At 44.5% G+C, this 25,073-nt stretch overlaps 1 protein-coding gene across 1 annotated transcript; it reads left to right on the top strand.

The window, feature by feature from the left end:
• The first annotated feature begins 1,888 nt into the window (after positions 1-1,888).
• On the top strand, positions 1,889-19,636 carry CFI (complement factor I). Its single transcript, XM_079990352.1, has 14 exons — positions 1,889-2,401; positions 2,571-2,823; positions 3,776-3,926; positions 6,272-6,438; positions 9,626-9,736; positions 10,386-10,496; positions 12,354-12,389; positions 13,273-13,302; positions 13,507-13,542; positions 14,736-14,839; positions 15,510-15,616; positions 17,221-17,501; positions 18,187-18,288; positions 18,877-19,636. Exons 1-14 carry the CDS (start codon positions 2,339-2,341, stop codon positions 19,092-19,094), a joined length of 1,770 nt encoding a protein of 589 aa, XP_079846478.1. The 5' UTR covers positions 1,889-2,338; the 3' UTR covers positions 19,095-19,636.
• The last annotated feature ends 5,437 nt before the right edge of the window (positions 19,637-25,073 follow it).

Below are 25,073 nucleotides of genomic sequence, written 5' to 3'. Positions count from 1 at the left end.
GCTAAGCGAGGCAGGCGAATTGACGGGCGCGCAAAGCTCCGCAGGGCGCAGGTTGTCTCGTGGAATATTATTACCTTACGGATTATCTCACGGAGTGTGTGTTCGTGTGCAGCAGAAACACACACACACACACAGAAAATTGCAGTATTTTATAAAATTTGCAGTATTTAGCACAGTTCGGACGGCACTGGCGGCAGCAGAAGCCGCACCTTGTAATAAATCATATTGCGAAAAAAATGAACGCCGTGTCTGTTTTCGTAATTCGCTTGTTTCCACATTACTGTGTTGTTTGCATGCACCTGATGGAAACTGGTGTCGCAATAGGTTTGTGGTTCTGCAACGGTGGGACGCTTGCTATCCCCCCGAAAATTTAAGCGAAACTTCCAAAGTGAAGTTTTTTGTCAACTGCTATGGACAAAATATATGACTGTATCCTTGATCAGAGCCGGTTGGGGCTGATAAGAGTCGTAGTCCAAAGCATCGGATTAATCAGGTTCCGGGGGGGGGGGGAGAATTGATAGAATTTCCCCTCAATCTTTTGGTGTTTCCTTGTGTATCATATAATAAATCAAATTATAACAGTAAGAAGAATGAGAATGTCTATTGTGTCTAGCTGTGGGCATTCTTATGGAAATATCTAAACATGCCTATAGGCTTTATTTTGAAGTTTACATGCAAAAATTGTTTCCAAACTAGCGTTTTGAATGCTAGTTATTAAGCTTCCTTGACACTGCATTTGATTACTGGGAATTTGTTGGACGGAAACAACAGAAAGGTTTTTAGAAGTCGCATACATTACTAAATCAGGAAAAGTGTGGGAAATACCTGTAGGGCTAATTTTCTGTTTACTTCCTTCTTTCCTAATCGTCAGTGATAAGAATTACTGAGAAATCAGCTACTGTGTTTTTAAAGTGAAAGAAATACGTGTATTTTAATCACACAAAGCCCAAAGTCTTCTGCACACTAATTTGAGATTAATCCCTATTGAACTAGTTACAGATAGGTAGCCGTGTTGGTCTGCCATAGTCGAAACAAAATAAAAAATTCCTTCCAGTAGCACCTTAAAGACCAACTAAGTTAGTTCTTGGTATGAGCATTCATGTGCATGCACACTTCTTCAGTGCATGCACACGAAAGCTCATACCTATTGAACTAAGTAGCGCTTATTTCTAAGCAGGCATGGCCAAAACAGAACTGTTCTTTCCAAATAAATATTGGTGTACAGCAAGAGAAGTTACACAGTGTAGATATGCAGACCTCCAGGATCCCCAAGCCCATGACAAAATTCCTGGAGGTAAGCCATTTTCTTGTATGTCTTAATGTGCTCAGTGCTATTTCTCCAGAAAAAGGGGTGCCGGAACTCACCATGAACCTTGTTCTTTTATAGTGGTACCTCGGGTTAAGAACTTAAAGCGTATGTAACCTGAAGCATATGTAACCCGAGGTACCACTGTAATGGCAATAGTGCCTGCCCTCAGGTGCAGGAACTCAGTTCTGGTGAGTTCCAGCTGAAAAAAAGCCCTGATAAAGAACATTTGTTGCTCCACTCCCCCTACAACGGTTTTATGGTGTGGTCCCCTAAGTATCAGTACAGATGAAAGGAGGGTGCAGGAACTGTGTACTTTAACTTAAAGTTGGAGGTGGCCCCTGGTGGGAAGGCTTTTGTGAAGCGGTTGCCGCAACAGGCTGCAGACGACCCTGAGTTAGATGGTCCAATGGACTGAATATGTTCCTAAGAAGAAAAACTAAAACACGAACCTTCTTCCCTTGCTATTATTAAATAGAAGGATTTTTGAACTGTAGAGCCCCACTATTTGTTGATTTTTAAGGGCTAGTTGATTAGCCATTCCCGGAAACTGGCACTGCCAGAGCTTAGTGCACAAATACTTTTTTTATCCGTTTGCCAAGGCATTGAGCAACTGGCCAAACACAACCTTGAAATCTTTGTCTCCTGTCAGTTAAATATGCAAATCATCCATTATCTTTTGTTCCAGAGAAGCAGGCAACTATAAAGCAGCTACATAAATAAGTGAAAGTATTAAGAAAGTTGTGTGAGAGTTATGCACAGGAGAGCACATTCCTTCAGGGATCTACCAGTCTTTTTACTTGTTTGCTTCTCTTATCGTTTTTGCAGTGAACATTGAACTGAGGTTTAAGCAGGATCTTGTCTAAGAGCCGAGAACCATCCATGCACATGGATGCTCTCGTAGTTATTTCAGAACCATCTTTTTAAATATTTGCTAATAGTTAAAAATTAAACACAGAGCAAAAATCTGAGACTGTGGGGAAAATTTTAGGGAAAGAAAATATTCTAAATACGGACAAGAAACTCTTCACCATGAAATCATTATCAGCTCTCGTGTTTATTTCATGCTTACCACTTGGAATTTTTCAACAAAAGGTAAGGATTTTTATTTTTTTAAAAATGGCTGGCATTGTAAGAAACACATTTTATTGGTAATACTTTAAGGCTTGTGTTCATTTTATTTTTTAATGTACTTAGCATGCATTTGTAGGAAGTGTGAAAACAACAAATCAACTTCTGTTATTGAATAGTATTTGTTTTTTAGGACAATACCTATCTGATAGAAGAATGTGTAAACAATGGCTACACTCAGAATTCTTGCGAGAAAGTGTTTTGCCAGCCATGGCAGAGGTGTGTGGATGGCTCCTGTTTCTGTAAGCTACCTTACCAATGCCCCAAAAATGGAACCTTGGTTTGTTCTACTGAGAAGAGGACTTTAAATTACTGCCAGCTAAAGAGCTTGGAATGTCAACGTAAAAAGAGCAGATTTATGAACAGAGGAAGATGCAGCTCTCAAGGTAATATGTTTCATTTTCTTCTTCTGAATTGATTGTTGATTCTGAGAAAGACCAAGCTTTAAGGGTGGGGTGCAGATGTGTGCCGACATTGATGTCTGCCTGTAATTCTATTATACTTAGACAGTTTTGGTGGTATCCAACTGTGGCTTTGCCTTAGCACATAGTGCTTCCACTTGCAAAAGTTGGAGCACCTGATTTCCACCAAACCATCACCACCACATTAACCCACTACTACCCAGCCCAGGGATAGCCCATTGTTATTTACTGTTGTTAAGTGTCTTTTGAGTTATTTTTGTAAAAAAGAAAAACAATGAATAATTTTAATATAATAATTTAAATGTGCGTTATGTATATGCAGCCAAATACACAGGCAGAACAATCCTAGACTTGTATAACAGCTCTTGACACTCTAGGCCTACCTGTAAAATGTTGCACATTGTCATTCCAAAAGCACAGAGTATTTTCTATCATGCCTTATCACTCTCCCTCCACTGCATTTACTAGTCATATGCACAAAAAGCAGCAGAGAGTCTCGCTTGCTTTCCGCTCAGAGTCCACTGCTCAAAGACTGGCTTAGTGACATTCCAGGCTCTTTAAAATAAACACACCCTGTAAATGGGGAAAAAACCCTGAGCTTTTTGTTTCTATATAGAACATCCAGCCATTTCCTGGTATGCATTTGTGTGAATTGTTGTAGAAATTCAAATCTGGCATCCCAGAGAGGAACCAAATTGACAAAGAATGTGCCATTTGATTAAATAATACAGTACCCGCCTTCCCATTCAAGGTTAATTTATCCTTTCACTTATTTTAACTCCACCCTTCAAACGAACAGCGCCAACAGAACTATACACATGGTGCCTTGCATACAACAAAGTGGGTTTTGTCCACATTGCTGCCTTTTGTAAACCTTATAGACCTAAACATTAGCAGATTTTGCTTTGCTTTCTAGAGACCTTTCAAGTTTCGTTGAAGCCTGAAAATGCAACATCAACAGGAATTATCCAAGTTGAAGTGAATCATTCCCCAAAGACACCTGTGTGTGGATCTCCCTGGGGTATAAATGAAGCAAATGTGGCCTGCAGACATCTTGGTTTTCCAGAGTAAGATTCTGGGGTGGAATGGAGAGCTGGTTATATGGATAAAATGTTACTTAAATAAATCTTAAGAAAAACTCTGCATTAGTGGCATCTAACTTTATGATGGATTTGAGCTGGGATGGGGAATTTGGCCCTGCAGGTGTTGTTGGACTCCAAGTCCCATCATGCCTGTGTTCTTTCCCGTGCAAGGGTCTCAGCTGGGTGCAAGGGAGGGTTTTAGCATGTGCTGAGTAAAGAGCCCAGAGACACCAGGTAGTGTATTGCTAGCTGCTAGCACCAGTTCCAAATCCAGGAAGCGAAGTCAGGTCAAGCAATGCCAGTAAGTCCAGATAAGGAAGGTCCAGCAAAGCAAAGGCCAAAAAGTAATCAGCCAAGGGGGATAGCTCCAAGCAGCACCTAGCTGGGATGTCAGCCAGTGCAGGCTGGATGTTGCTCCAGCAATGAGCAAATCCAGACCAAGCCTTAAATAGGATGGCTTACACAATACTGTCAAACTGATAGTTAGGTATGCGGTATCCGGCATGTCACTCGTTCCATGTCTTTGATACACAAGATATGAGTATGCTTGGCTGATGAAGGCCGGCAGGACGAAACAAGGTGTTATTCCGCGAATCCTTGTCACGTTTAAGTTCTTTCGTCTGACACCGGCACACAATAACTATATTTTGCAAAGGCACATGTTAAGATCTTTTGTATCCTTCATCTGATACCTGCATACAACAACTATACTTTGCAAAGGCAGATGTGGAACATTACAAAGAAAAGTTCATCTTTTGCAAGTACTGCTCCTTAAAGTTATTACATTTGACACTTGTATTTGCTAAGGCATACATGGAACACAAAAAGCTTTTATTTGGACATTATGTATGTAAGAACTGATCTATTTGTATTTCCTGTTCTAAATGTTGGTCCTTAATTGCTTCTACTCAGTTAGATAATGTGGAAAGAGTTATGTTTATATGATGTATAAAGAATTTATATAGTTAAACACAGCCAGTTACATTGTGGGTATATTTGTTAAATAGGATGGCAGCTTCTTTTGAGCAGCTCCTTTCAGCCCTGATTAATGGAGTCCTTTCTCTTAATGGGGCCCTGGTTGTTTAGTTTACTTTGGCTATGGTTCTGTTTTGCATTCTCAGCTAGAGTCTGAAGAGGGTAATGTGGCTTCTTCGAGATGGAGAGGTGCTGGCATCAGGTGTTCCTCTGATGCTGGAATTCCCAAGGAGATAGGGATGCCCAAGGTGGGCTCAGAGGGCACATACTTCTCCCAGCTCTGAATTCGTAACAATTTTTCCTGAGGATGGGGAGGCAGAGTCCTGGGTCATGGTTCCCTGACCACTGGGCATGGTGGTTTGAAGCTGATGGGAGCTTGAGTCCAGCAACATCTGAGAGGGTCCTAATTCCCATCTGTGGATTATGATGTCAGGGCCATAGTTCATACAGCCAGTGCTTTTTTACCCAGGAGGTACTCAAGAGTATGCTGTTTGAGGTAGTGGTGGTGTAGTGGTTAAGAGTGGTAGACTCGTAATCTGATGAACCGGGTTCGCTTCCTCGCTCCTCCACATGCAGCTGCTGGGTGACCCTGGGCCAGTCACACTTCTCTGAAGTCTCTCAGCCCCACTCATCTCACAGAGGGTTTGTTGTGCTTTGAGACTCCTGAAGGGGAGTGATAAAGTGGGATATCAAATCCAAACTCTTCCTCCTCCTCCTCCTCCTCCTCCTCCTCCGCCTCTTCTTCTTCTTCTTCTTCTTTGAAGTAGCAGCACTTGGGAAGACCTTTCTTGAGTCCACAGAGTACTACTGAACACTACTGAACCTTATAGAAGGTCATATTATTTGCCCATCTAGCCTGCTGTTGTCTTTTCTGTCTTGCAGTGTTTTGAGCTGCTGCCCATAAACTGGCAAAACCAAAGAGATGCTAGGCTCCTTACAGTTCAGCAGCTCCATTTGTAACACACACACACACACACACACACACACACACACACACAAACACTTTTAATATATAAAATATGATATTTTTATAGCAAACCAAGTTATAAAGAATGCATTTTATATTCCAAAACTAACAAAGGGACTTTCAGTTTCTAAAGGGGGGGGGGGGGGAGAGAGATTGAATCTTTTCCAATTTCTCCCCAAAGTTCTGTTTTTTTCCCCATGACTTCATTTTATATCTCTACTCTTCCCTTTCTGGAGTTGTTTTGGCTCCTGGCACACAAGGTGGGCTGGTTTAAAGACTGTCGCAAATATGTTTTTTTTTCTTTTTCCCATCGAGTAAGTCCTATATGAATAATATGTGTGGTCCAGGGCCAATGATTACTTCTCTTCTTCTTTCTTGCATTGCTCAGAGGGGCTGATCCAGACAATGCTGACCCAGAAGAAGACTCCGATTCAGTGGAGTGCCTTAAGGCAAGATGCAGAGGAATAGAGACCAGCCTAGCGGAATGTACTTTAACTAAAGTGAATAAAACTAATGAGAAAGTGGCAAGAGTGGCGTGTCATACAGCACACAGAGGTTGGTAAAATAAGTTTTATTGGGGGCAGGGGAATTGTCTGTAGTAAGACATTTCTAGCTTGATAATTATTGGTAAAGATGACAAGTGGGATCTAGAACAAAACACTGCAATATGAAATATTCCTGTTCAGTATGCTAGCCATGCTACACTTACAGGAGACTCCATTCCATTCCATTTCTCCTTTTCTCACCCCTCCACTGGCATTAACTCCCCTTGCAACAAATAACTCAGCATTCTGTGGTCACTGAACATATCACAGGGTTTCAGCATGTTGATACATCTCTTGTGGCTACATAGCTGTTGTAACTCAGCACCTGAGTTCATTACAGTATATGGCTTTAAATGATCTGTTGGTGCAGTCCCTCTCTCACTTTCCCTGGGGTGGCTTAAGAAAAACCAAGGTACGCTGTGTCAGGAGTTCAGCCTACACTTGAGTAGGACCCTGGCAGAGACACATGCCCGACTGGCATGTTCTCTCCCTCCTGCTCGATCGTTTGGGAGCTTCATAAGCTTTCTTCAGCCCGAACATCACAGCGACCCATGCCAACTGACACCGGCACACTTAGGGATCCGCAGAGTTTGCACATCATGTGCATGACAGACCTCAGACAGCCAGTGTGGTGTAATGGTTAAGTGTGGTAGATTTGTAATCTGGTGAACCGGGTTCGCGTCTCCGCTCCTCCACATGCAGCTGCTGGGTGACCTTGGGCCAGTCACACTTCTCTGAAGTCTCTCAGCCCCACTCACCTCACAGAGTGTTTGTTGTGGGGGAGGAAGGGAAAGGAGATTGTTAGCCACTTTGAGACTCCTTCCGGTAGTGATAAAGCGGGATATCAAATCCAAAACTCTTCTCTTCAGTAACTCAGCATTTTGGCTTATCTACTTTATTTACATATAAACACACACAGAGCACTGCAACATGGCTCCCTCTCTCTCTAGTATCAGACAGCCAAGAGAAAAAGAACAAAGGACAATAGTCCCACTTCACGGAACACAGTAACACAAACATCCTGTCTTCGTCACTTCCCACTTTGTGGAGTCAAAACATATACTGTCATGTGATAGACAAAAATCCCATGACTGCAATCATGGAGCAGGAATTCTAACACCCTGAGGCAACAAAGCCCAGGCCAGGAATCCTATGCCATCAGGCCCAGAAGAGACTTTTGGCATAGCAGGACACTTTTGCTTTATATCTTACACCATTTCATAGAACAGAATCTTAGAACCATAGAGTTGGAAGGGATCACAAGGGTCATCTAGTCCAGCCCCCTGCAGTGCGGGAATCTTTTGCGCAATGTGGGGCTTGAACCTGCAACCCTGAAATAGTCTCATGCTCTACTTTTTTAAAAAAGGTAAACCAGCTTGGGAGCCTTGGCAGAAAGGCATTGTATAAATGCAGTCACTCAGTCAATATGATAGAAAGGTTGTCTTTTAATTACTGCTGCTGTTGCTGCATATTTAGTCAAACTACACTGTGGATTCTCTTTTTTTAAAAATAATTTTTATTAACAGTCCAATCAAATCAAATCAAATCACATCACATAAATTACAAATTACAAAGCCGAATTTAAATTTTTTTGTTGGGGGTACCCATATTTCAAGTTTCGAAAGGGATCCAATCCTCTTGTTGTTGCTGCTGCTTTAATGTCCACAAATCTGTCCAAATAGTGTTCACCATTCTATCCAATCCTTTCTTGTTACTTTCCACATCTCTTCTTGTTATTTTCATCTATTTTTCCTTTCTCTTTGTGACCTCTGATAGTCTCCACAAGCGGGTTGAAACAAATTGTAATCCTGTGTGGGTTTTTGCTCATTAATCTTCACAGATCTGTCACTCCCTTTCTCAGTCTTCTGAGGAGGTTCTGCCAGTCCATAGCTTCCTCCTCCCGATCATCAATCTTTCGACAGAACCTGCCAAGATGGCGACTCCCTTTTTATTACTGCATCATTCCAAGAGCCTTTGTTCTTTTCTCGATCTCCATAAGCCAAACTTTTGGTTAATAATTCATTTCCACACAGTTTTTAATCATCCTGCTTAGGTCAGTTATGCGACGGTTCTTTCTTGGGGAGGGGTTATTGGTTAATCACATAGAAGAAAAGAAAAAAGTTTTCCCCCCATCCAGTCCCGCTCCGACATACCGAACCTTTGATGTATCTTCTTCAGCTATATTCCTGTTAAATCCAACCCGTCGCTCTACTTTCACAGAGGTCACTTCAATTAGCAGTCTTCACTCGTGTTCTTCACTTGAAATATGTGCATTTGCTTCTCTCTCTAATTGTTTATTTCAAGTTGCTGCAACTAGTGCATGATCAGAGACAGCGTCTGGGAGAGCCGGACCCACACAAGGGCTTTGTGCCTAGTGCCCTCACCCCCTTCTTTCGAATCCGGGGGTGATTTATGGCCACAGCAGGCAAGGCAGTGTTCCCCATATCCTTGGGTCAACAAGGGAGGCTGCATACTCCCATATCAGCCTCTAATTACCTCGTGTGAGCCGGAGAGATGTTATTGTCGGCCATCTTCCAATGCGCCCCTAGCGGCCCCTACACTGTGGATTCTTTGAGACAATGCAGTCAATGTGCACAGTCAGTTGCGTTACCTGAAGACATGCTGCTGTGTTTTTAGGTTCTTATTGGTCGTGTTTGTTTTAGCTAGTTTTAATGTTAGTTGCTTTGGGTCACTGTTGCAAGGAAAGTGACTAAATAATAATCATCATGAATAAAGTCAGGTGACAGGTCCCACTCAATTTTTGAAGTGAACCCCGTCCCCCAGGGCCAGCCAGATCCTGTTCATAGCTGTCAACTTTTCCCCTTTTTAAAGGGAACTCCTATTTAAGGGAATTTACCTTTAAAAAAGGGAAATGTTGACAGCTATGATCCTGTTCCCCTCCCTACAACATACAGTTTTAAATCCCTTTTTTTGTTTTTTAAATCCTTGTGAATGCTATGCTGAATTCATCTTTTTGTTTGCTGTCTTGGATTTGTCACTGATGGAAAGGAAACATAGAAATGCTCTTAATAATTAAACCAGAGGCAGATACCATTATGCTGAACACAATAGTTTCATGCCTTCAGCTACTGTGCACCCATCCCAGCAAACAATCCTATGGATTTCTATACAGTATTTCCTTTTCTGCTGAAGAATATCTAACCAAAACATTATTTGTTTCTCATCCCACGTGACAGATTGTTCGCCAAAAGAATTCTGTTGTGTCAATAGAAAATGCATCCCTTCCTCTAAGACATGCAATGGCGTCAATGACTGTGGAGACTTAAGTGATGAAGTATGTTGCAAAGGTATGCTCTATACTATGTAATCATTCTTTTTTTGTGTGTATTATCAGTCATATACACACAAATGGTTCTGAAAGACGCTTTAAAGCTGTATGTTTGTCAAACAAATGCTTGTAAACATCATTGCTCTAAACTCTGCTTAAGATCAAAAGGTTAAAAGTTTCAAGTCATATTTCTTCAGTCATGTTAGGTATCAGTTAGATTTATATACCAACTTTAACTCAAAATTCCCCAAGGTGGCTTATAACAAAGCAAACGAAAGCTTCACCAATCAAAATCAATGGATCAGAAGTAAATCAATGGATCAGAAGTAAAAACAGTACTATGAACATATGGGGTGGGGGGGTGTATTCATTGCTCCCAAAAAGGAGAGAATAGCATTCAACTTTATGCACACAAAGGAGCAGAAAAGCTGGAATATTTCCAAGTTACATTGCTGAATTTTTAAAAATAACTGAATAGTTCAATCGGTAGAGCATGAGACTCTTAATCTCAGGGTTGTGCAAAAAGATTCCTGCATTGCAGGGGGTTAGGGTTAGATGGCCCTCAAGGTTCCTTCCAACACTACAATTCTTTGTGCTTAGGCCCTAAACCACTGTGCTATTGATGTACCATTTTGTGTTTTATATTCTGACTGATCTCTTTCTGATAGCATGTAGGGGGAAAAGCTTCCACTGTCATTCAGATGTGTGTATTCCAAGAAAATACGTCTGTAACAACGAAGTGGACTGTTTAACAGGAGAAGATGAGACTCGCTCACAGTGTAAGAGTATACCTTTCTATTTATTTGTGGCTGCATTCGGACAATAATCCCCCCCCCCCCAAACACATACTATGTAATGGGTTTGGATAAGCTTAGAACATTCTAGCTAGCTCAAATTGTGGTGATATCTGAGACCATTGCACAGCCCATCCTTCATGTCCACTTGTCCCTCATTAACAGACGAGCAATATCAAAACCTAAACGGAGTGCTTCCGCACAACTCACAGTACAACATTGCAGCTTGAAAGGGGGGAGGGATGCTTTCTGTAACCTAGTAGCTTACTTGATTTGAAGTTTGTGCTTCACTTACTGATATATAATTTGCAGCTGCGTTTTTGTTCATCTTAGATGTACAGCCTGCCCCATCCAAAGAGGTTGTTGTAGCTAAAAACACAAAAAACAGCTCAAGAAAATGAGCATCATTCATTTCAGTGGGGCTCATAAAGGCAATGCTGTCTGTTTATTTAACAAAAATAAATACCTCTCTATTGTAAAAAGAACCCCTAAACAATTTACAAAAATGAAACGAAACATAAATAGCGGTATTGTCAATAAAAGGCAGCTGAAAACAGCTATTTTTAAAAGTTCAAAATATAATTAAAATTAACAGTAAGCTAAAAACACATGTCACCTTCCCAGGTGGATATCGCAGGTTGATTTGTACTACGGTAATTGAAAACCAAACCCTTCTCATTCTCATAGTAGAAGCAGAAGTAGTTTGCAAGCATATCTATGCATTTTCTCAACAAAGGCAATCATCCCCATTCAATATTCTGCATTTTCCACAAATAGATTTGTGCACAAAGCAGTCCACAGCAATAGTACATAATCATAATAATGTGATAATTGTAATGAATCATAATTTAATCACATTTTTAAAAAATGTAAACCACCTTGGGTATCATGGTAGAAAAGTATGTATGTATCTGTCAGGGAACTGCCATCGGAGCCTAGGGTGGTGGCAAGGCTCCCAGACGACGCTGGAGAGGGAACCAGCAGGGAGAGAGGGAGAGCTTCCGCTGAGGAAGGAGAGGCGGAGGGGGCGTCGGAGGAAAGGCTCAGGGACGGTTCCAGCGAGACCAGTGCAGAGAGCACAGGACCTCCCCTTGGAACGCCCACTCTGCGCAGAAAGCTTCCACGCAGGGAATCTAGGCGGCGACTTGGTGTCAAGGAGCTTTTATGTTGGAAGAAATTCAGGAAACGCCCACTGACGGATTCTGCCAGTGATTAAGACAGCCACGGAGTAAGGGCTGTCCGGTCAGGGAAAGTTTTAAGCCAACTACTCAGCTTGGAGCGATTCGGCGCTTACGCACAAGCAACCCCATATCCCATTACAGTATCTATATCTATATAAAACACAATAGAAGTTATACTATCACTGCAATGCAGCCCTACCCATCGAACTATTAACAATTTCATTTAAAATTCATCAAAAAGTGAGCATGTGTCTGGTCTACATATCATGCTTGTCTAGTCACTTCACCCTGCAGAGCAAAAGGAGTGAATGGAGCCTAGGTCCATATTAAACATGATGCTAGAAAAATTAATAGCAAGTGAAGCACAAATAGAAAGAAATCACCCCATCAGCACAACTGCTATTAGCCCTAGGAGGAAAGCTAATAGGGATTCCCAATGTCTACTTTGGCCCTTAGTCATCCGTATTACTGAGCAAGGTTCATATGTAGTTTTGAGCCACTCCCTACAATCCTTCCAATTTAGAGGTGGAGTTTAACAACATCTGCAGGACTATAGACCCTTAATATAATGGAAGCCAGTCTAATTCATTGCTTGTTGGTGGATTGGTTTTTTTCTGTGTTCACCTCACTTATTTTATGTATATGTGCATGTTTTAAATAGGTGATAAAAAAAGAGCTGAAGAAAATGAAAACACAGGTAATTTATATATATATATTATTTTATAACTCTTTTCTTATGTTTCTCCCAGGGTTCTCTCAGGAGTGACCTGTTCTTTATAATTCAGCTTATTGGGTAGCCCAGAAAAAAACAGCCCATTCATGGAACCACAGTTATACAGAGCAATACAAGAGTTTCCCCACAAATAAATAAATGCACTATTTGAAACTACAGTATTTGAAAAAAGAACAATGCAACTAATGGTCCCTCTGAGTCAGAAGAGAAAATGTATATATTATTGCTTGCAAATTTTGTGATCAGCCCATTTAAATGCTCCTCTGTCTATTCTCAAACTTGGGTCCTCAAATGTTGCTGTACTACAGTGCTCATCATCCTTGACCATTGGGCCATGCTGGCTGGGGCTGATGAGAGTTGTAGTTTAACAACATCTGGAAACCCAAGATTGGGAGAGGCTGTTCTTGTCTACCAAGGTGCAGAAGGCTTCCGAGTTGCTCTCTGCAATCAGCTTTAGTCCCACAATGAGAGGACAACGGCAATTGGCAACTTACAAATTGCAGCTCTGCGAGAACAGACTCTGCAACCCCATGCTAATTACTCATGCATATAAGAAAATGCAATTTAAGTTGTACAGGGTGATCTACCCTATAATCTTATTTGGCTTCCCATCTCTCTTCAAGAACTCTTCAAGAACCTCACCCCTGCAAGGCTAAACCTGGAAGGTTATACTAGCATAGCCAATGGTCAAGTCTGATGCAGGCGTTATTGGACGTCCAACATCTAGATTCTCAAACCCCAATATACAGCAAACCAGTCTAATTCATAGCATAGTGTGCATTGGTGTATGTTTTTTTCCCCTGTGTACACCCTACTTATATATAATATGTGTGTATGTTTTAAATAGGCAAAAGAAGAGCTGAACAAAATGCAAGAGGTAACGTTTTGTGTTTTGATATTATTTAATGGACATCACTAAGTTCTTTGCAGCATGAAAATAAACATTTTCACTTGCAATTGCTGTATAGATCAAAGAGCTGTGAAGGCTCAGCTGCAGGGATCAGTTCAAAATGTTCATAGGTTCAGGGGTCTGAAACTAGGTTTTCAGTTACAATAAATTAAAGTAGTTATTTTATTTCAGAAGGAAAAGAAGATGCTGAACAGTCTATGGATGAAGGTAAATACACTATATCATCATCAATTGACAATATGACAATTACTTGCACTGATTCAGCAGTCTAGTCCTATGCATGCTTACTCATAAGTGAAGTCTGCTTTGCTCAATGGAACTTATTACATGCATTCACTAATCACTCTTGAAAATGGGAAACTACTTCATGGGGAAGCTGCTTGTGTCAAATCATGCTCCTTGCTGAGCTTCCAGTGATTTTCACCATGCTGGTTTATCACCTCTTCTGGGGCACTTTTGGCAGTGCGGTGTCAGAAATGTATTGGAAGCTGCTCACATGAACAGCACATGAATATATGAACGGAGGATGAAGCTTTCAAGGCTACACAGGAGTATGTTGCTTAACAACCCCCTTTCCACCTTTGAAAACAACAATCAAACGAAAGAGCTGGCCTTGAAACCCCTGAGTCTTGATTCTTTTCTCAGCAAAGTGCCACGCATCAACTCCCTGAATGGAAACCTTTTAAAAAGTTGCTTACATTCGCTCAACAGTCCTGATTTAAGTGGGATATCCCAGAATTACAACAGCCAATCGTGACTTCTGATTGGATCCTGGAATGTCCCATTCTTTGGTCTGGCACTCTGGCGAGTCAGTAGACGTGTGCCAGAGAGCCGGAATGAAAGCCGCTTGGTTTTTGGTCTCATGAGACCAAAAAAAGAGCATCCTGGTTCTGGTCCCCAAGATATTGGAGGATATTGCTTAAAGAGAATTTTTATGTAGGCTTAGGTGAATCTGCCAGTTTTGGTTTCTCATTTTTCCAATCTTCAGTACACCCAATTTCTGCATTAGTTTGCAATTTTTAAAAACAAAGGAAAAGTAGATATAAAAAACTATATACATTTTTGGGTGCACCTCCTCTAAAATGTGCATTTTTTGCAAGCAATTATCCCTAATATGTGGGGGTTGTAGATTGCATAGGCGGCCTCCACGAGAAGGGGCAGCTCCCCAATTCAGAAGTTCACAATCCATCTTGTGAAGGACTGGAAGAACAGGGGATGTGATGTTCCGAAGGAGGTGCGGTTTGCCAGTGCACCCGACTCCTTTGTTCAATTATCATCGATGCACGTATGTAATCTAAATGCCCAAAGAAGTCATAAAAAACAAACCACAAAGTAGTTTCTTTCAACGAATGCAAGTGAGCGAGTTGCAAGCATGACACTGCTTATCTCTTTTGTTAAAGAAAGAAGAAAGATCAAAACATTGTTACCCCAATTACAGTGCGGCATTGCAAACCACACGGCTACTCGTCGGAAGCGAATCGTAGGTGGATTCACTGCAGGAAAGGTAAAAGGAAAATCAGGCATAGCTAACAATACAGGCACTATAATGTCAAGTCTGTAATGTCAAGTCTGTGCTTTAAATGCATTTTTTAGACCTGCAGGAACAGTGACAATGGATAAAACAACCTAGAAATCTATGGTGAAGCATAAGCTTTTTGAGTACAGTATAAAGTAGGAAATCGAAGAGTTAATTTTCAGTCTTTTAAAATATTGCACAGCAATATATTTTCTCCCCTTTCCTACTCTCAACCTTCCCTCCCTCCAGTCATAAGCTAGGGAATCTGAATGGGCAGTACAGCTGAAATAAGTGAAACACTCCAGTTTCGTGGATTTTTTTTGCTATAGGACATTTTAGTACATCAAATATTATTTTTAAAAATCCAACTAGAAGTACGAACCAAAAAAGTGGAATAGATGAAAGAGCTATTTCTTTATCCAACAGGAAAAGAAGAAGCAGCACATCAAAATGCTGAACCTTTGTTTCTCTGACTTTTACTGAAGAAGGTAGAGTAGAAATAGTAGGTTCTGAAATAAATATCTACTTTGTCAACAAACGTTGATTTTTGCTCCTACTTCCAGTTCCACCTGGAGACCACATACATAGATAGACACAGGTAATATTAGTAGTAGAACTGGTCTAGAAAAGTGCAACATCACCCCTCATTTATTTGCAGGATGAATTTCCTTGGCAAGTGGCCATTAAAGATGAACGGACAACAGTGAACTGCGGTGGCGTTTATATTGGGGGCTGTTGGGTTTTGACGGCTGCACACTGTGTTAGGTAAGTGGATTTGACGACTCTCAAGTGGGAATTGCCTTGCAGCAAGAGACAGAACAAAATGAACTTTTAGGGTCTTGGACGTCCGTGGCTCCATCTATGTTACAACCGTCTAGCAGTTATATTGACTTAATTGACATAGGACAGTTGCCCCGCCCCCCTGTAAATAAATAAAAATACCTAACTGGTCCTTGATATTTTTTTCTAAAATTCTTTGAGATCTTTGGGGGAATCTCTGTTGGTGGTCCCCCATGGCTCAGACACGCAGCTCATAACTAGTAGAAGCTATACATTCAGCAGAGTGAGCTCAAGACTGTTGAACCCCCTCGCAACTGAAATTAGAGAGACACACTCTCTGTTCATGACTGAAGACTTTCTTGTTCCAGCTGGCATTTTGGTTTTATTGTGATTTTTTAATTGTTTGACTGTCCCATTTTCTGTGGATTTTTTTTTTTTTTTTAGAAATGCAAATAATTAAGTGGTTAAAAAAAATAAATCTTAAAATGAATGCAATAATAAATAAATAGGCCTCAGCTAGTTTTGCTATATCTCAGATGAATCTCAGCTTTTCTCATCTAATGGATTTCATAAAGGCACGGAAAACTGTGCAGGAGCCTATTGCTAAAAGTGGGCGCCTGTGTATATACCGTATTTTTCGCCCTATAGGACGCACATTTTCCCCTCCAAAAATGAAGGGGAAATGTGTGTGCGTCCTATGGGGTGAATGCAGGCTTTCGCTGAAGCCTGGAGAGCAAGAGGGGTCGGTGCGCACCGACCCCTCTCGCTCTCCAGGCTTCAGGAAGCTCTGCGCAACCCTCAGGAGACCGGCTCCGAGGGTTGCGCAGAGCTGCCTGCAGTCCCGGGCTCAGCGCAGCTCTGCACGGCCATCGGGAACGGGGCGCAAAGTCCTGCCCGGCTCCCGGTGGCCGCGCAGAGCTGCCTGCAGTCCCGGGCTCAGCGCAGCTCTGCGCGGCCATCGGGAGCGGGGCGCGAAGTCCCGCCCGGCTCCCGGTGGCCGCGCAGAGCTGCCTGCAGTCCCGGGCTCAGCGCAGCTCTGCGCGGCCATCGGGAGCGGGGCGCGAAGTCCCGCCCGGCTCCCGGTGGCCGCGCAGAGCTGCCTGCAGTCCCAGGCTCAGCGCAGCTCTGCGCGGCCATCGGGAGCGGGGCGCGAAGTCCCGCCCGGCTCCCGGTGGCCGCGCAGAGCTGCCTGCAGTCCCGGGCTCAGCGCAGCTCTGCGCGGCCATCAGGAGCGGGGCGCGAAGTCCCGCCCGGCTCCCGGTGGTTGCGCAGAGCTGCCTGCAGTCCCGGGCTCAGCACACTTCTCCCCATCGCCAGCCCCACAAGCTCGGGGAACAGCGGGGAGGCGGAGCGCGCCTTCCCGCTGTTCCCCGACCTGGTTCTTCCAGCCCCGCACCTGGGGGGGAAATAATTTTTTTTTCTTTATTTCCCCCCCAAAAAAACTAGGTGCGTCCTATGGGCCGGTGCGTCCTATGGGGCGCAAAATACGGTAATCCATTTGACTACTTGATTAATTAGCTGGGAAATTTTTCATAATCCAAAGTTTGTGTTTCTGCTTGCACTCTTTGAAACACATTTCTTCTTTGCAGAGAGAACCGTGCACATACCTATCAGGTGTGGACTGGAATGCTGAACACAGTACGACAGGAAGGTATAATAGAAGCATTTCAAGTAGTTAAAGTAATAGTTCACGAGAAGTACAACACCAAAACATATGAAAATGATATTGCTTTGATGGAGATGAAACCCAAGGGCAGGAACAGCCCAACATGTTACCCTGTGGACTCTGCGCCAGTCTGTGTCCCTTGGTCAAAATACATGTTCAAAGGTGGCCACCAGTGCAAAGTGTCTGGCTGGGGACTCAATGAAGGTAAATGGAATTGGCTAATTACTTGTTTAAATTATGGTTACAATTTCCTTATCTCTTCTGGCCTCAAACTTTGCTAAGCTACAAAAGCACTTCCTTTCAACTCTTCTTTATAACAGCTCATTAAAAGCTGTTTGACTAGCATTTCCTGTTGGTCTCAGCTAGTATACTGCTGAACTTGTCTCCCCCTCTTCTCCCCCCCCCCATCCTCCATCAAGGCATAATAAATTACATTCCAAAATTATCAAAGGGGAAAGAAAATGCCTGTGAAATTCTCATGGGTGAAATCCGCAGATGGATTTGGGAGTCTCTTCAAGTTTCAGCTAGCACAGCGTGGGCTCTTTGGAGATAACTGTTGCTAACTGGTTCAGTAGTCCATGTTGGCCAAGTCTTCACAACCCCTTCATTCAGTGACTTGAATGAAATTTATGTGAATTTTTTCACTTTTTAAAATTTATGTGACGTTTTTCACTTTTTAAAATTTATGTGAAATTTTCACCTTTTTTAAAAAAATGCAAGTTGTTTTGTCCTGCACTGGAAGCGTCTCATCAGATACTTTAAAAAAATCAGATTAACCTGACCATGGTTGAAATGGGATAAGTTTATGGACGGTGAATGAAAGTACTGAATTGTGAACAATTAATAAACGGTAAAATGAAACACCAACTATTATTTATTTCTTCTTTAGAGTTTTCAAGGCAATTTGGCCTTAAGTGGGGGTACATTTATCTAATGGAAAACTGCTCTGAAATCTATGGGAACCGGTACTTTGAAGGCATGGAATGCGCAGGTGAATATGAACTGTATCATTTTTGACACCCATCTGGATGCAAACTCATGAGACAGTATTAAGTAAGCAGAGACGGGTTAACACATATCAGTGCCTGAGACAAAACAAACACACATATAGCTCCCCACATGAGTATTAAGAAGTTAACAGGAGGGGATGTTTATCTGCCTGCTGTCATGTATGGCAGGGCTGTGGATGCAGCCATGGCCCCATTGCTCCATATGACTCCACTGGACTAGCAGGAGTTTGGATTGCTCCCTAAATCACCAGCATTTAAAGATATTATCCAGAATAACACCAGTTCACTGAATAATTATGTCATTGACAAAGATCAGGCACAGTGAACTTGGGCTCTGGATATGGGGGAATTGATTAATTGTCCCAAATGGGCAAAAAACAAATGCCTGAGCTATGGACAAGATAAAACAACACCACAAAGCCATAGTCATACACACACTTTGGGCTTTCTACTTTATTTTGACTGTATCCAGTATCGATAGAATAGTTTGGGGATGAAAATGCACCCATAATTGCCTTTGTTGTGGGTGAGGGCATCTGTAACAACTTACTTTGTTTTTCTCTTTTCAGGAACGCATGATGGCTCTGTGGATTCCTGTAAAGGTGACTCAGGAGGACCCTTAGTTTGCTATGACTCTAATAATGTGGGGTATGTTTGGGGTGTTGTGAGCTGGGGTGAAAATTGTGGCGAAAAAGGACACCCTGGGGTTTATACAAAAGTGGCACATTATTTCAATTGGATTGGCCGTCACACTGGACTGAATCTCATTTCGCGATATAACCTGTGATTTGGAATGTGATTTGGAATGTAAATATTACCTCTTTTTGCCTTGGCAATAACTAAAGATAGGCTGCAGAACTTGTGGCTCAATCCAGCCAAAGTGAAGCATTGTCCTAGTGGTTTCAATGAGAGAAATGTATGGCACGATCAAGTTTACTTAGAAGACGTAACTTACTCCCAAGTAAATATGTGTGCAGTTGTAGCTTTAAGCTTGCTGAAAACTGTGGCAGGGATGGGGAAGGAACCTTTGGTCCTCCAGATATTTCAGGCTCCAGTTCCCATTAGCCCCCGCCAGCATGGCCAGCAGTCAGGATTGATGGGATTTGTAGTCCATTAACATGTGGAAGGCCACTGATTTCCCATCTCTCATCTGTGAAAGTTAGAAGTGCTCAGCTCTGGTTGGATTATGCTGCGAAAGATCATCAGTTATGAGTTGTGAAATTTTGCATTTAATAAATTTTAAAGTATGTGTGCTTCTTTAAACAGCTACTGCATTTCTTTTGTACTTATTGTATATTCAAATAAAAGTGATGCATACCACCAAGGAAATGTTTGTTTTTATTGTGGGTTTTGTATTGAGATTTGCTAAGCAGGCTCCACCGTACACAAGATGGCATAATAGCCATGGACAGAGAATATTTAGGTATCTTACTATACAGACTATTTTCAAACATTTCAAACAGTTGCAGAATCCTTAAAACTCTGAAGTCTGTTTAGGTGCTATTTTCCCTATTGTTCCAAAAATGCATGGAGAATGTCATGGCCTTGGGCCAATAAACTTCAGGGATTTAGTTATGCTGCAGTAGCTCAGAAGAAAAATCAGAGCCTGATTTAAGGGGAGGACCTATGCTTAGATCCTGCACCCAACCTGATAAAACCTAGGGAAGTACTGTAAACTGCCCTGTGATCCTCAGATGGAAGGGTGGTATCAAAACAACACTGTCATCACCACCCAGACTCAGAGGAGTAGACTTCAGACTCTTCCAATGAGCAAGAAGGCTCTGGGGAATGTTCCTCAACTAGGTTATCATTATTCTAACCTTCAGAAGCCAGCAAATACAAACATGATTCAAGCCCTTAATATAGCTAGCTAAAGCAGCTGAGGCCACTAGAGGTGAATGGACCACAGCGAACTGCAGTTGAGTTTATATCATAGCTGTCAACTTACAGATTTGAAAATAAGGGACCAGCAGCCTCGAAAATAAGGGATCAGCAGCCTAAATAAGGGATTTTGCTTAGCTTATACATAAATCCGGCACTGATGGAGCCATGCTATTTTGCAGTTATGAAAGAGTTATGAAAGAGGTGCAGAGGGGGAATCACTACATTAAGATGCTGCACTGGTTGGAGGGTACGCTAAGCAACATGTCGGGGCTGCCGTCCTGGCGCAAGGAGTTCCATCGGCCCTTCCCCGCCCAAGAGGGAGGGAGGGAGAGAGAGAGACTCTCGCCCACGCCGCCCGCAAGCCCGGCATGAGGCGTTTGCGGTGCCGTGGCGGCCGCTGAAGCGCCGCCCTTCTGTGTCCCTCCCCATCCCTCCTCTTCCACCTCCCTCAGGCCACCTCCGGCTTCCCCTGGCAGCGCGACGGAAGTCTTGCAAGAGAGGGGCTGCCTGCCCACCCGCTGCCACCTGTCTCCTCACAACACGCCCCGCAGCGGGAAACGGGAGAGATGGAGGCGTGGCAGCTCGTGCCCGTGCTCTCGCAGCAGAGGACCCGGAGCCGCTGCTTCCCTCCCGAGCCGGGAGAGCATGAAACCCAGGAAATTTAAGGGACATCATCAATAAGGGACAGCAGCGGGACACGGCGCTGGGATAAGGGACTTTCCCGCCAAATAAGGGACGGTTGACAGCTATGGTTTATATCGGGGGGGCTGTTGGGTTTTGACATCTGTGCACTGTTAGGCTTGGGCAACTCTCAAATGGCAATGGTGGGCAGGTGGTCTTGCCTTGCATCAAGATACAGAACAAAGTGGCCTTTTAGGCCTTGATGCTATATGGCTCCATCTACACGTTCTACCAGTTCTCCATTGTCAAACAAAGCACAACACGGGTCTATACAATATGGGCTCTATACCACCTCAAATATAGACACAGAAGCATAGGTAAAAGGAACGCAGGTGGCGCTGTGGTCTAAACCACCGAGCCTCATGGGTTTGCCGATCACAAGGTTGACAGTTCGAATCTGCACAACGGGGTGAGCTCCCATTGCTCTGTCCCAGCTCCTGCCAACCTAGCAGTTTGAAAGCATACCAGTGCACAGAAGCAAATCTTGCTTTACATCAGCCACCCACACTGATCTATTGGCATATGCAGTCAGGACTCAACTATTATTGCTGTGTCTCAGATGAGTAGAATTTCAGAAAGCCCCAGAAAACTGGGCAGGATACTACTGCTAAAAGTGGACATCTGTGCATATGAAGTATTTGACTATGCTTCAGATTTATACTAAGCCAAAGTTTACACATTTGCTTGCACTTTTAAAACCCTTTTCTTCTTTGCAGTGGGGGGAAATATGCATACTTATAAAATATTGACTGGAGTGGTAAGCCTCTCCCCAACAGAACAGGACTCTCCTGCGTGGGTGTCTGGGGGCCCTGCTCCTTCCTGCCACTCACCATCTGGCCCGGGGCGGGGCCTGAAGCCCCATAAGGACTGCTGTGCTCTGCTGCCCAGGAGGACTCTCCTGCGTGGGTGTCTGAGGGCCCTGCTCCTTTCTGCCACTCACCATCTGGCCCGGGGCGGGGCCTGAAGCCCCATAAGGACTGCTGTGCTCTGCTGCCCAGGAGGACTCTCCTGCGTGGGTGTCTGAGGGCCCTGCTCCTTCCTGCCACTCACCATCTGGCCCGGGGCGGGGCCTGAAGCCCCATAAGGACTGCTGTGCTCTGCTGCCCAGGAGGACTCTCCTGCGTGGGTGTCTGAGGGCCCTGCTCCTTCCTGCCACTCACCATCTGGCCCGGGGCGGGGCCTGAAGCCCCATAAGGACTGCTGTGCTCTGCTGCCCAGGAGGACTCTCCTGCGTGGGTGTCTGAGGGCCCTGCTCCTTTCTGCCACTCACCATCTGGCCTGGGGCGGGGCCTGAAGCCCCATAAGGACTGCTGTGCTCTGCTGCCCAGGAGGACTCTCCTGCGTGGGTGTCTGAGGGCCCTGCTCCTTCCTGCCACTCACCATCTGGCTTAGGGCGGGGCCTGACAGGCCTGACAGGGACGATTGCTGCCACTGCTGCTGCGGCCCAGGGGGATCCGGAGGGGTGCAGAGTTCTTTTTAAAATGTTTTAAAATTTTCCTTTTCCTTTTTATTTCTTTATTATTATTATTATTGTCATTTTTATTACTGTATATGCAGGGATGGGGTGGGGGTGGGATGGATGTTTAGTTGGGAATTTGTTTTGATTTTGATGGATTTGTAATTTTTGGAGTTATTTATTTGTATTGTTTTTTGGGGTTTCTTTTTTGTTTTGTTTTCATTGTTTTAAGGTCTTATTTTGTTCTTAAGGGGAGGGGTCAGGGCTGCCGGGGAGTGGGTCCCAGCCAACAAAATGGCTGCGGCATGTTCCACAGGGGGGGATGCGTTGGGACAACCGATCTCAGTGATCTCGGGTAGGAGGAGGAGTTACGCTAAGACCAGACCATGTCATTACAGAGGAGGCAGGTTTAGTCGTTGTCTGAGGACTATCCCTGCCTCCAGGTCTGGTCCTGACCAGATGGATACTAGAATCAGCAAGGGATACCCACATGACCTGAAGGTGCTGCTGTGCAATGCCAGGTCAATGATTCATAAGACCACTGCCATCCATGACCTGATCATGGATGGGGGATTTGACCTGGCATGTGTAACAGAGACTTGGTTGAATGAAGCGGACGGGCCTGTTCTTGCTGCTGCTTGTCCACCAGGTTTCTCTTACGCACAGCAACCCAGGCCTTGTGGGCGGGGAGGGGGGGTTGCAGTGATTTTTAGGAAGTCATTAGTTTGCACCAGGCGTCCTATTGGGAAGACCCAGTTCTCTGAGTGCATGTTCTGGAAGTTGGGCAATAGGGGCAGTACAGGATTCCTTTTGGTGTACCGACCTCCCCGCTGCACCAAGGATTCCCTGCCCGAGCTGCTTCAGGTCGTGGCGGATGTTCTCCTGGAGACACCTAGTTTGGTTGTCCTAGGGGATTTTAATATCCATGCCGACACGACCTTACAAGGGGCCGCTCGGGACTTCATGGAAAGCATGGCCTCCATGGGGCTGTCCCTGAATAAGTTTGGCCCAACCCATAGCCGCGGACATGCCTTGGACCTGGTGTTTACCTCTACGGATGTTGGTGACCTGACACTAACTAAAAGTGAAACAAAAGAAGTGCCATGGTCAGATCACTTCCTGGTGCAACTGGACTTCTCCGCGACCCTTCCCCTCTGCAGGGAGGTGGGACCGATTCGGATGGTCCGCCCCCGCCACTTAATGGATCCAAATGGTTTCCAGAGAGTGGTAGGGGATGCTTTATCCCATGTTGATGGCCTTTCAGCTGATTCCCTGGTGGCCCGCTGGAATGTGGAGTTAACCAGGGCTATTGACTGTTTGGCTCCGAAGCGCCCTCTCCGATTGCATGGAGCCCGGAGAGCCCCGTGGTTTTCCACGGATCTGAGGGCAATGAAACAATCGTTGAGACGGCTAGAGCGCCGGTGGCGGATAACTCATTCTGAAGCTGACCGGACACAGGTTAGAGCTCAATGTCGAGCCTACCAAGTGGCGGTAGCGACGGCGAAGAAGACTTTCTTCACCGCCTCTATTGCATCTGCAGAAAACAGCAGCAGGAGACTTTTTCAGGTGGTCCGCAATTTAGCGGAACCACCTGCTACATCAGGGCCCAGTACGGGCCACATGATCTCCTGCAATGATTTTGCAAAGTTTTTTGCAGATAAAGTCGCTCAGATTCGGGAAGAGGTAGACGCCACCGTGGGAGCAGGGCCGGGGCGGGAGAGTGCTAGAGTCCTGTCTAGTCAAATTGCATGGGATCAATTCCAATCTGTTACCTCCGAGGATGTGGACAGGCTGCTTGGACGAGTGAAACCAACCACCTGTCTCCTTGATCCTTGCCCATCCTGGCTTATAAAAGCTAGCCGGGAAGGACTGGGCGATGGGCTTCGTGGGGTGGTGAATGCTTCCCTCCGTGAGGGAGCCTTCCCAGACCCGCTGAAAGAGGCGGTTATCAAACCACTTCTTAAAAAACCATCTTTAGATGCGGCCACGATGGCCAGCTATCGCCCAGTCTCAAATCTTCCATTCTTGGGCAAGGTGATTGAGCGAGTGGTTGCTGAACAACTCCAGGCACGCCTGGAAGAAGCGGACCATTTGGATCCCTTCCAGTCGGGATTCAGGCCTCATCATGGGACTGAAACTGCCTTGGTCGCACTGGTTGATGATCTCCGGCGGGCTAGGGACAAAGGTGAGAGCTGTTTCCTAGTTCTGCTGGATCTCTCAGCGGCGTTTGATACCATCGACCATAACATCCTTCTGGACCGTCTTGAGGGGCTGGGAGCTGGGGGCACTGTCCTACAGTGGTTCCGCTCCTTCCTCCTGGGCCGTGTTCAGAAAGTGGTGGTGGGGGATGAGTGTTCAGACCCCTGGGCTCTCACTTGTGGGGTGCCTCAGGGTTCTGTCCTCTCCCCCATGCTTTTCAACATTTACATGCAGCCGCTGGGAGAGATCATCAGGGGGTTTGGGCTGGGTGTTCATCAGTATGCGGATGATACCCAGCTCTACCTCTCTTTCAAATCAGAACCAGTGAAGGCGGTGAAGGTCCTGTGTGAGTGTCTGGAGGCGGTTGGAGGATGGATGGCGGCTAACAGATTGAGATTGAATCCTGACAAGACAGAAGTACTGTTTCTGGGGGACAGGAGGCGGGCAGGTGTGGAGGACTCCCTGGTCCTGAATGGGGTAACTGTGCCCCTGAAGGACCAGGTGACCAGGGAGTCATTTTGGACTCACAGCTGTCCATGGAGGCAC

This window comes from Podarcis cretensis (genome assembly GCF_951804945.1).
Source record: "Podarcis cretensis genome assembly, chromosome: 9".
Taxonomy (NCBI): domain Eukaryota; kingdom Metazoa; phylum Chordata; class Lepidosauria; order Squamata; family Lacertidae; genus Podarcis; species Podarcis cretensis.
The sequence above is the reverse complement of the archived record's forward strand: the minus strand, read 5'-3'. Positions and strand labels throughout refer to the sequence as shown.

Bases quoted from the DNA above. Each gene is read 5' to 3' on its own strand.
- CFI (XM_079990352.1), top strand. From the start codon at position 2,339: ATGAAATCATTATCAGCTCTCGTGTTTATTTCATGCTTACCACTTGGA. The intron at 2,402-2,570 runs GTAAGGATTTTT...TTTGTTTTTTAG, and splicing joins TTGGAATTTTTCAACAAAAG to GACAATACCTATCTGATAGA. The intron at 10,497-12,353 runs GTAAGAGTATAC...TGTTTTAAATAG, and splicing joins AGATGAGACTCGCTCACAGT to GTGATAAAAAAAGAGCTGAA.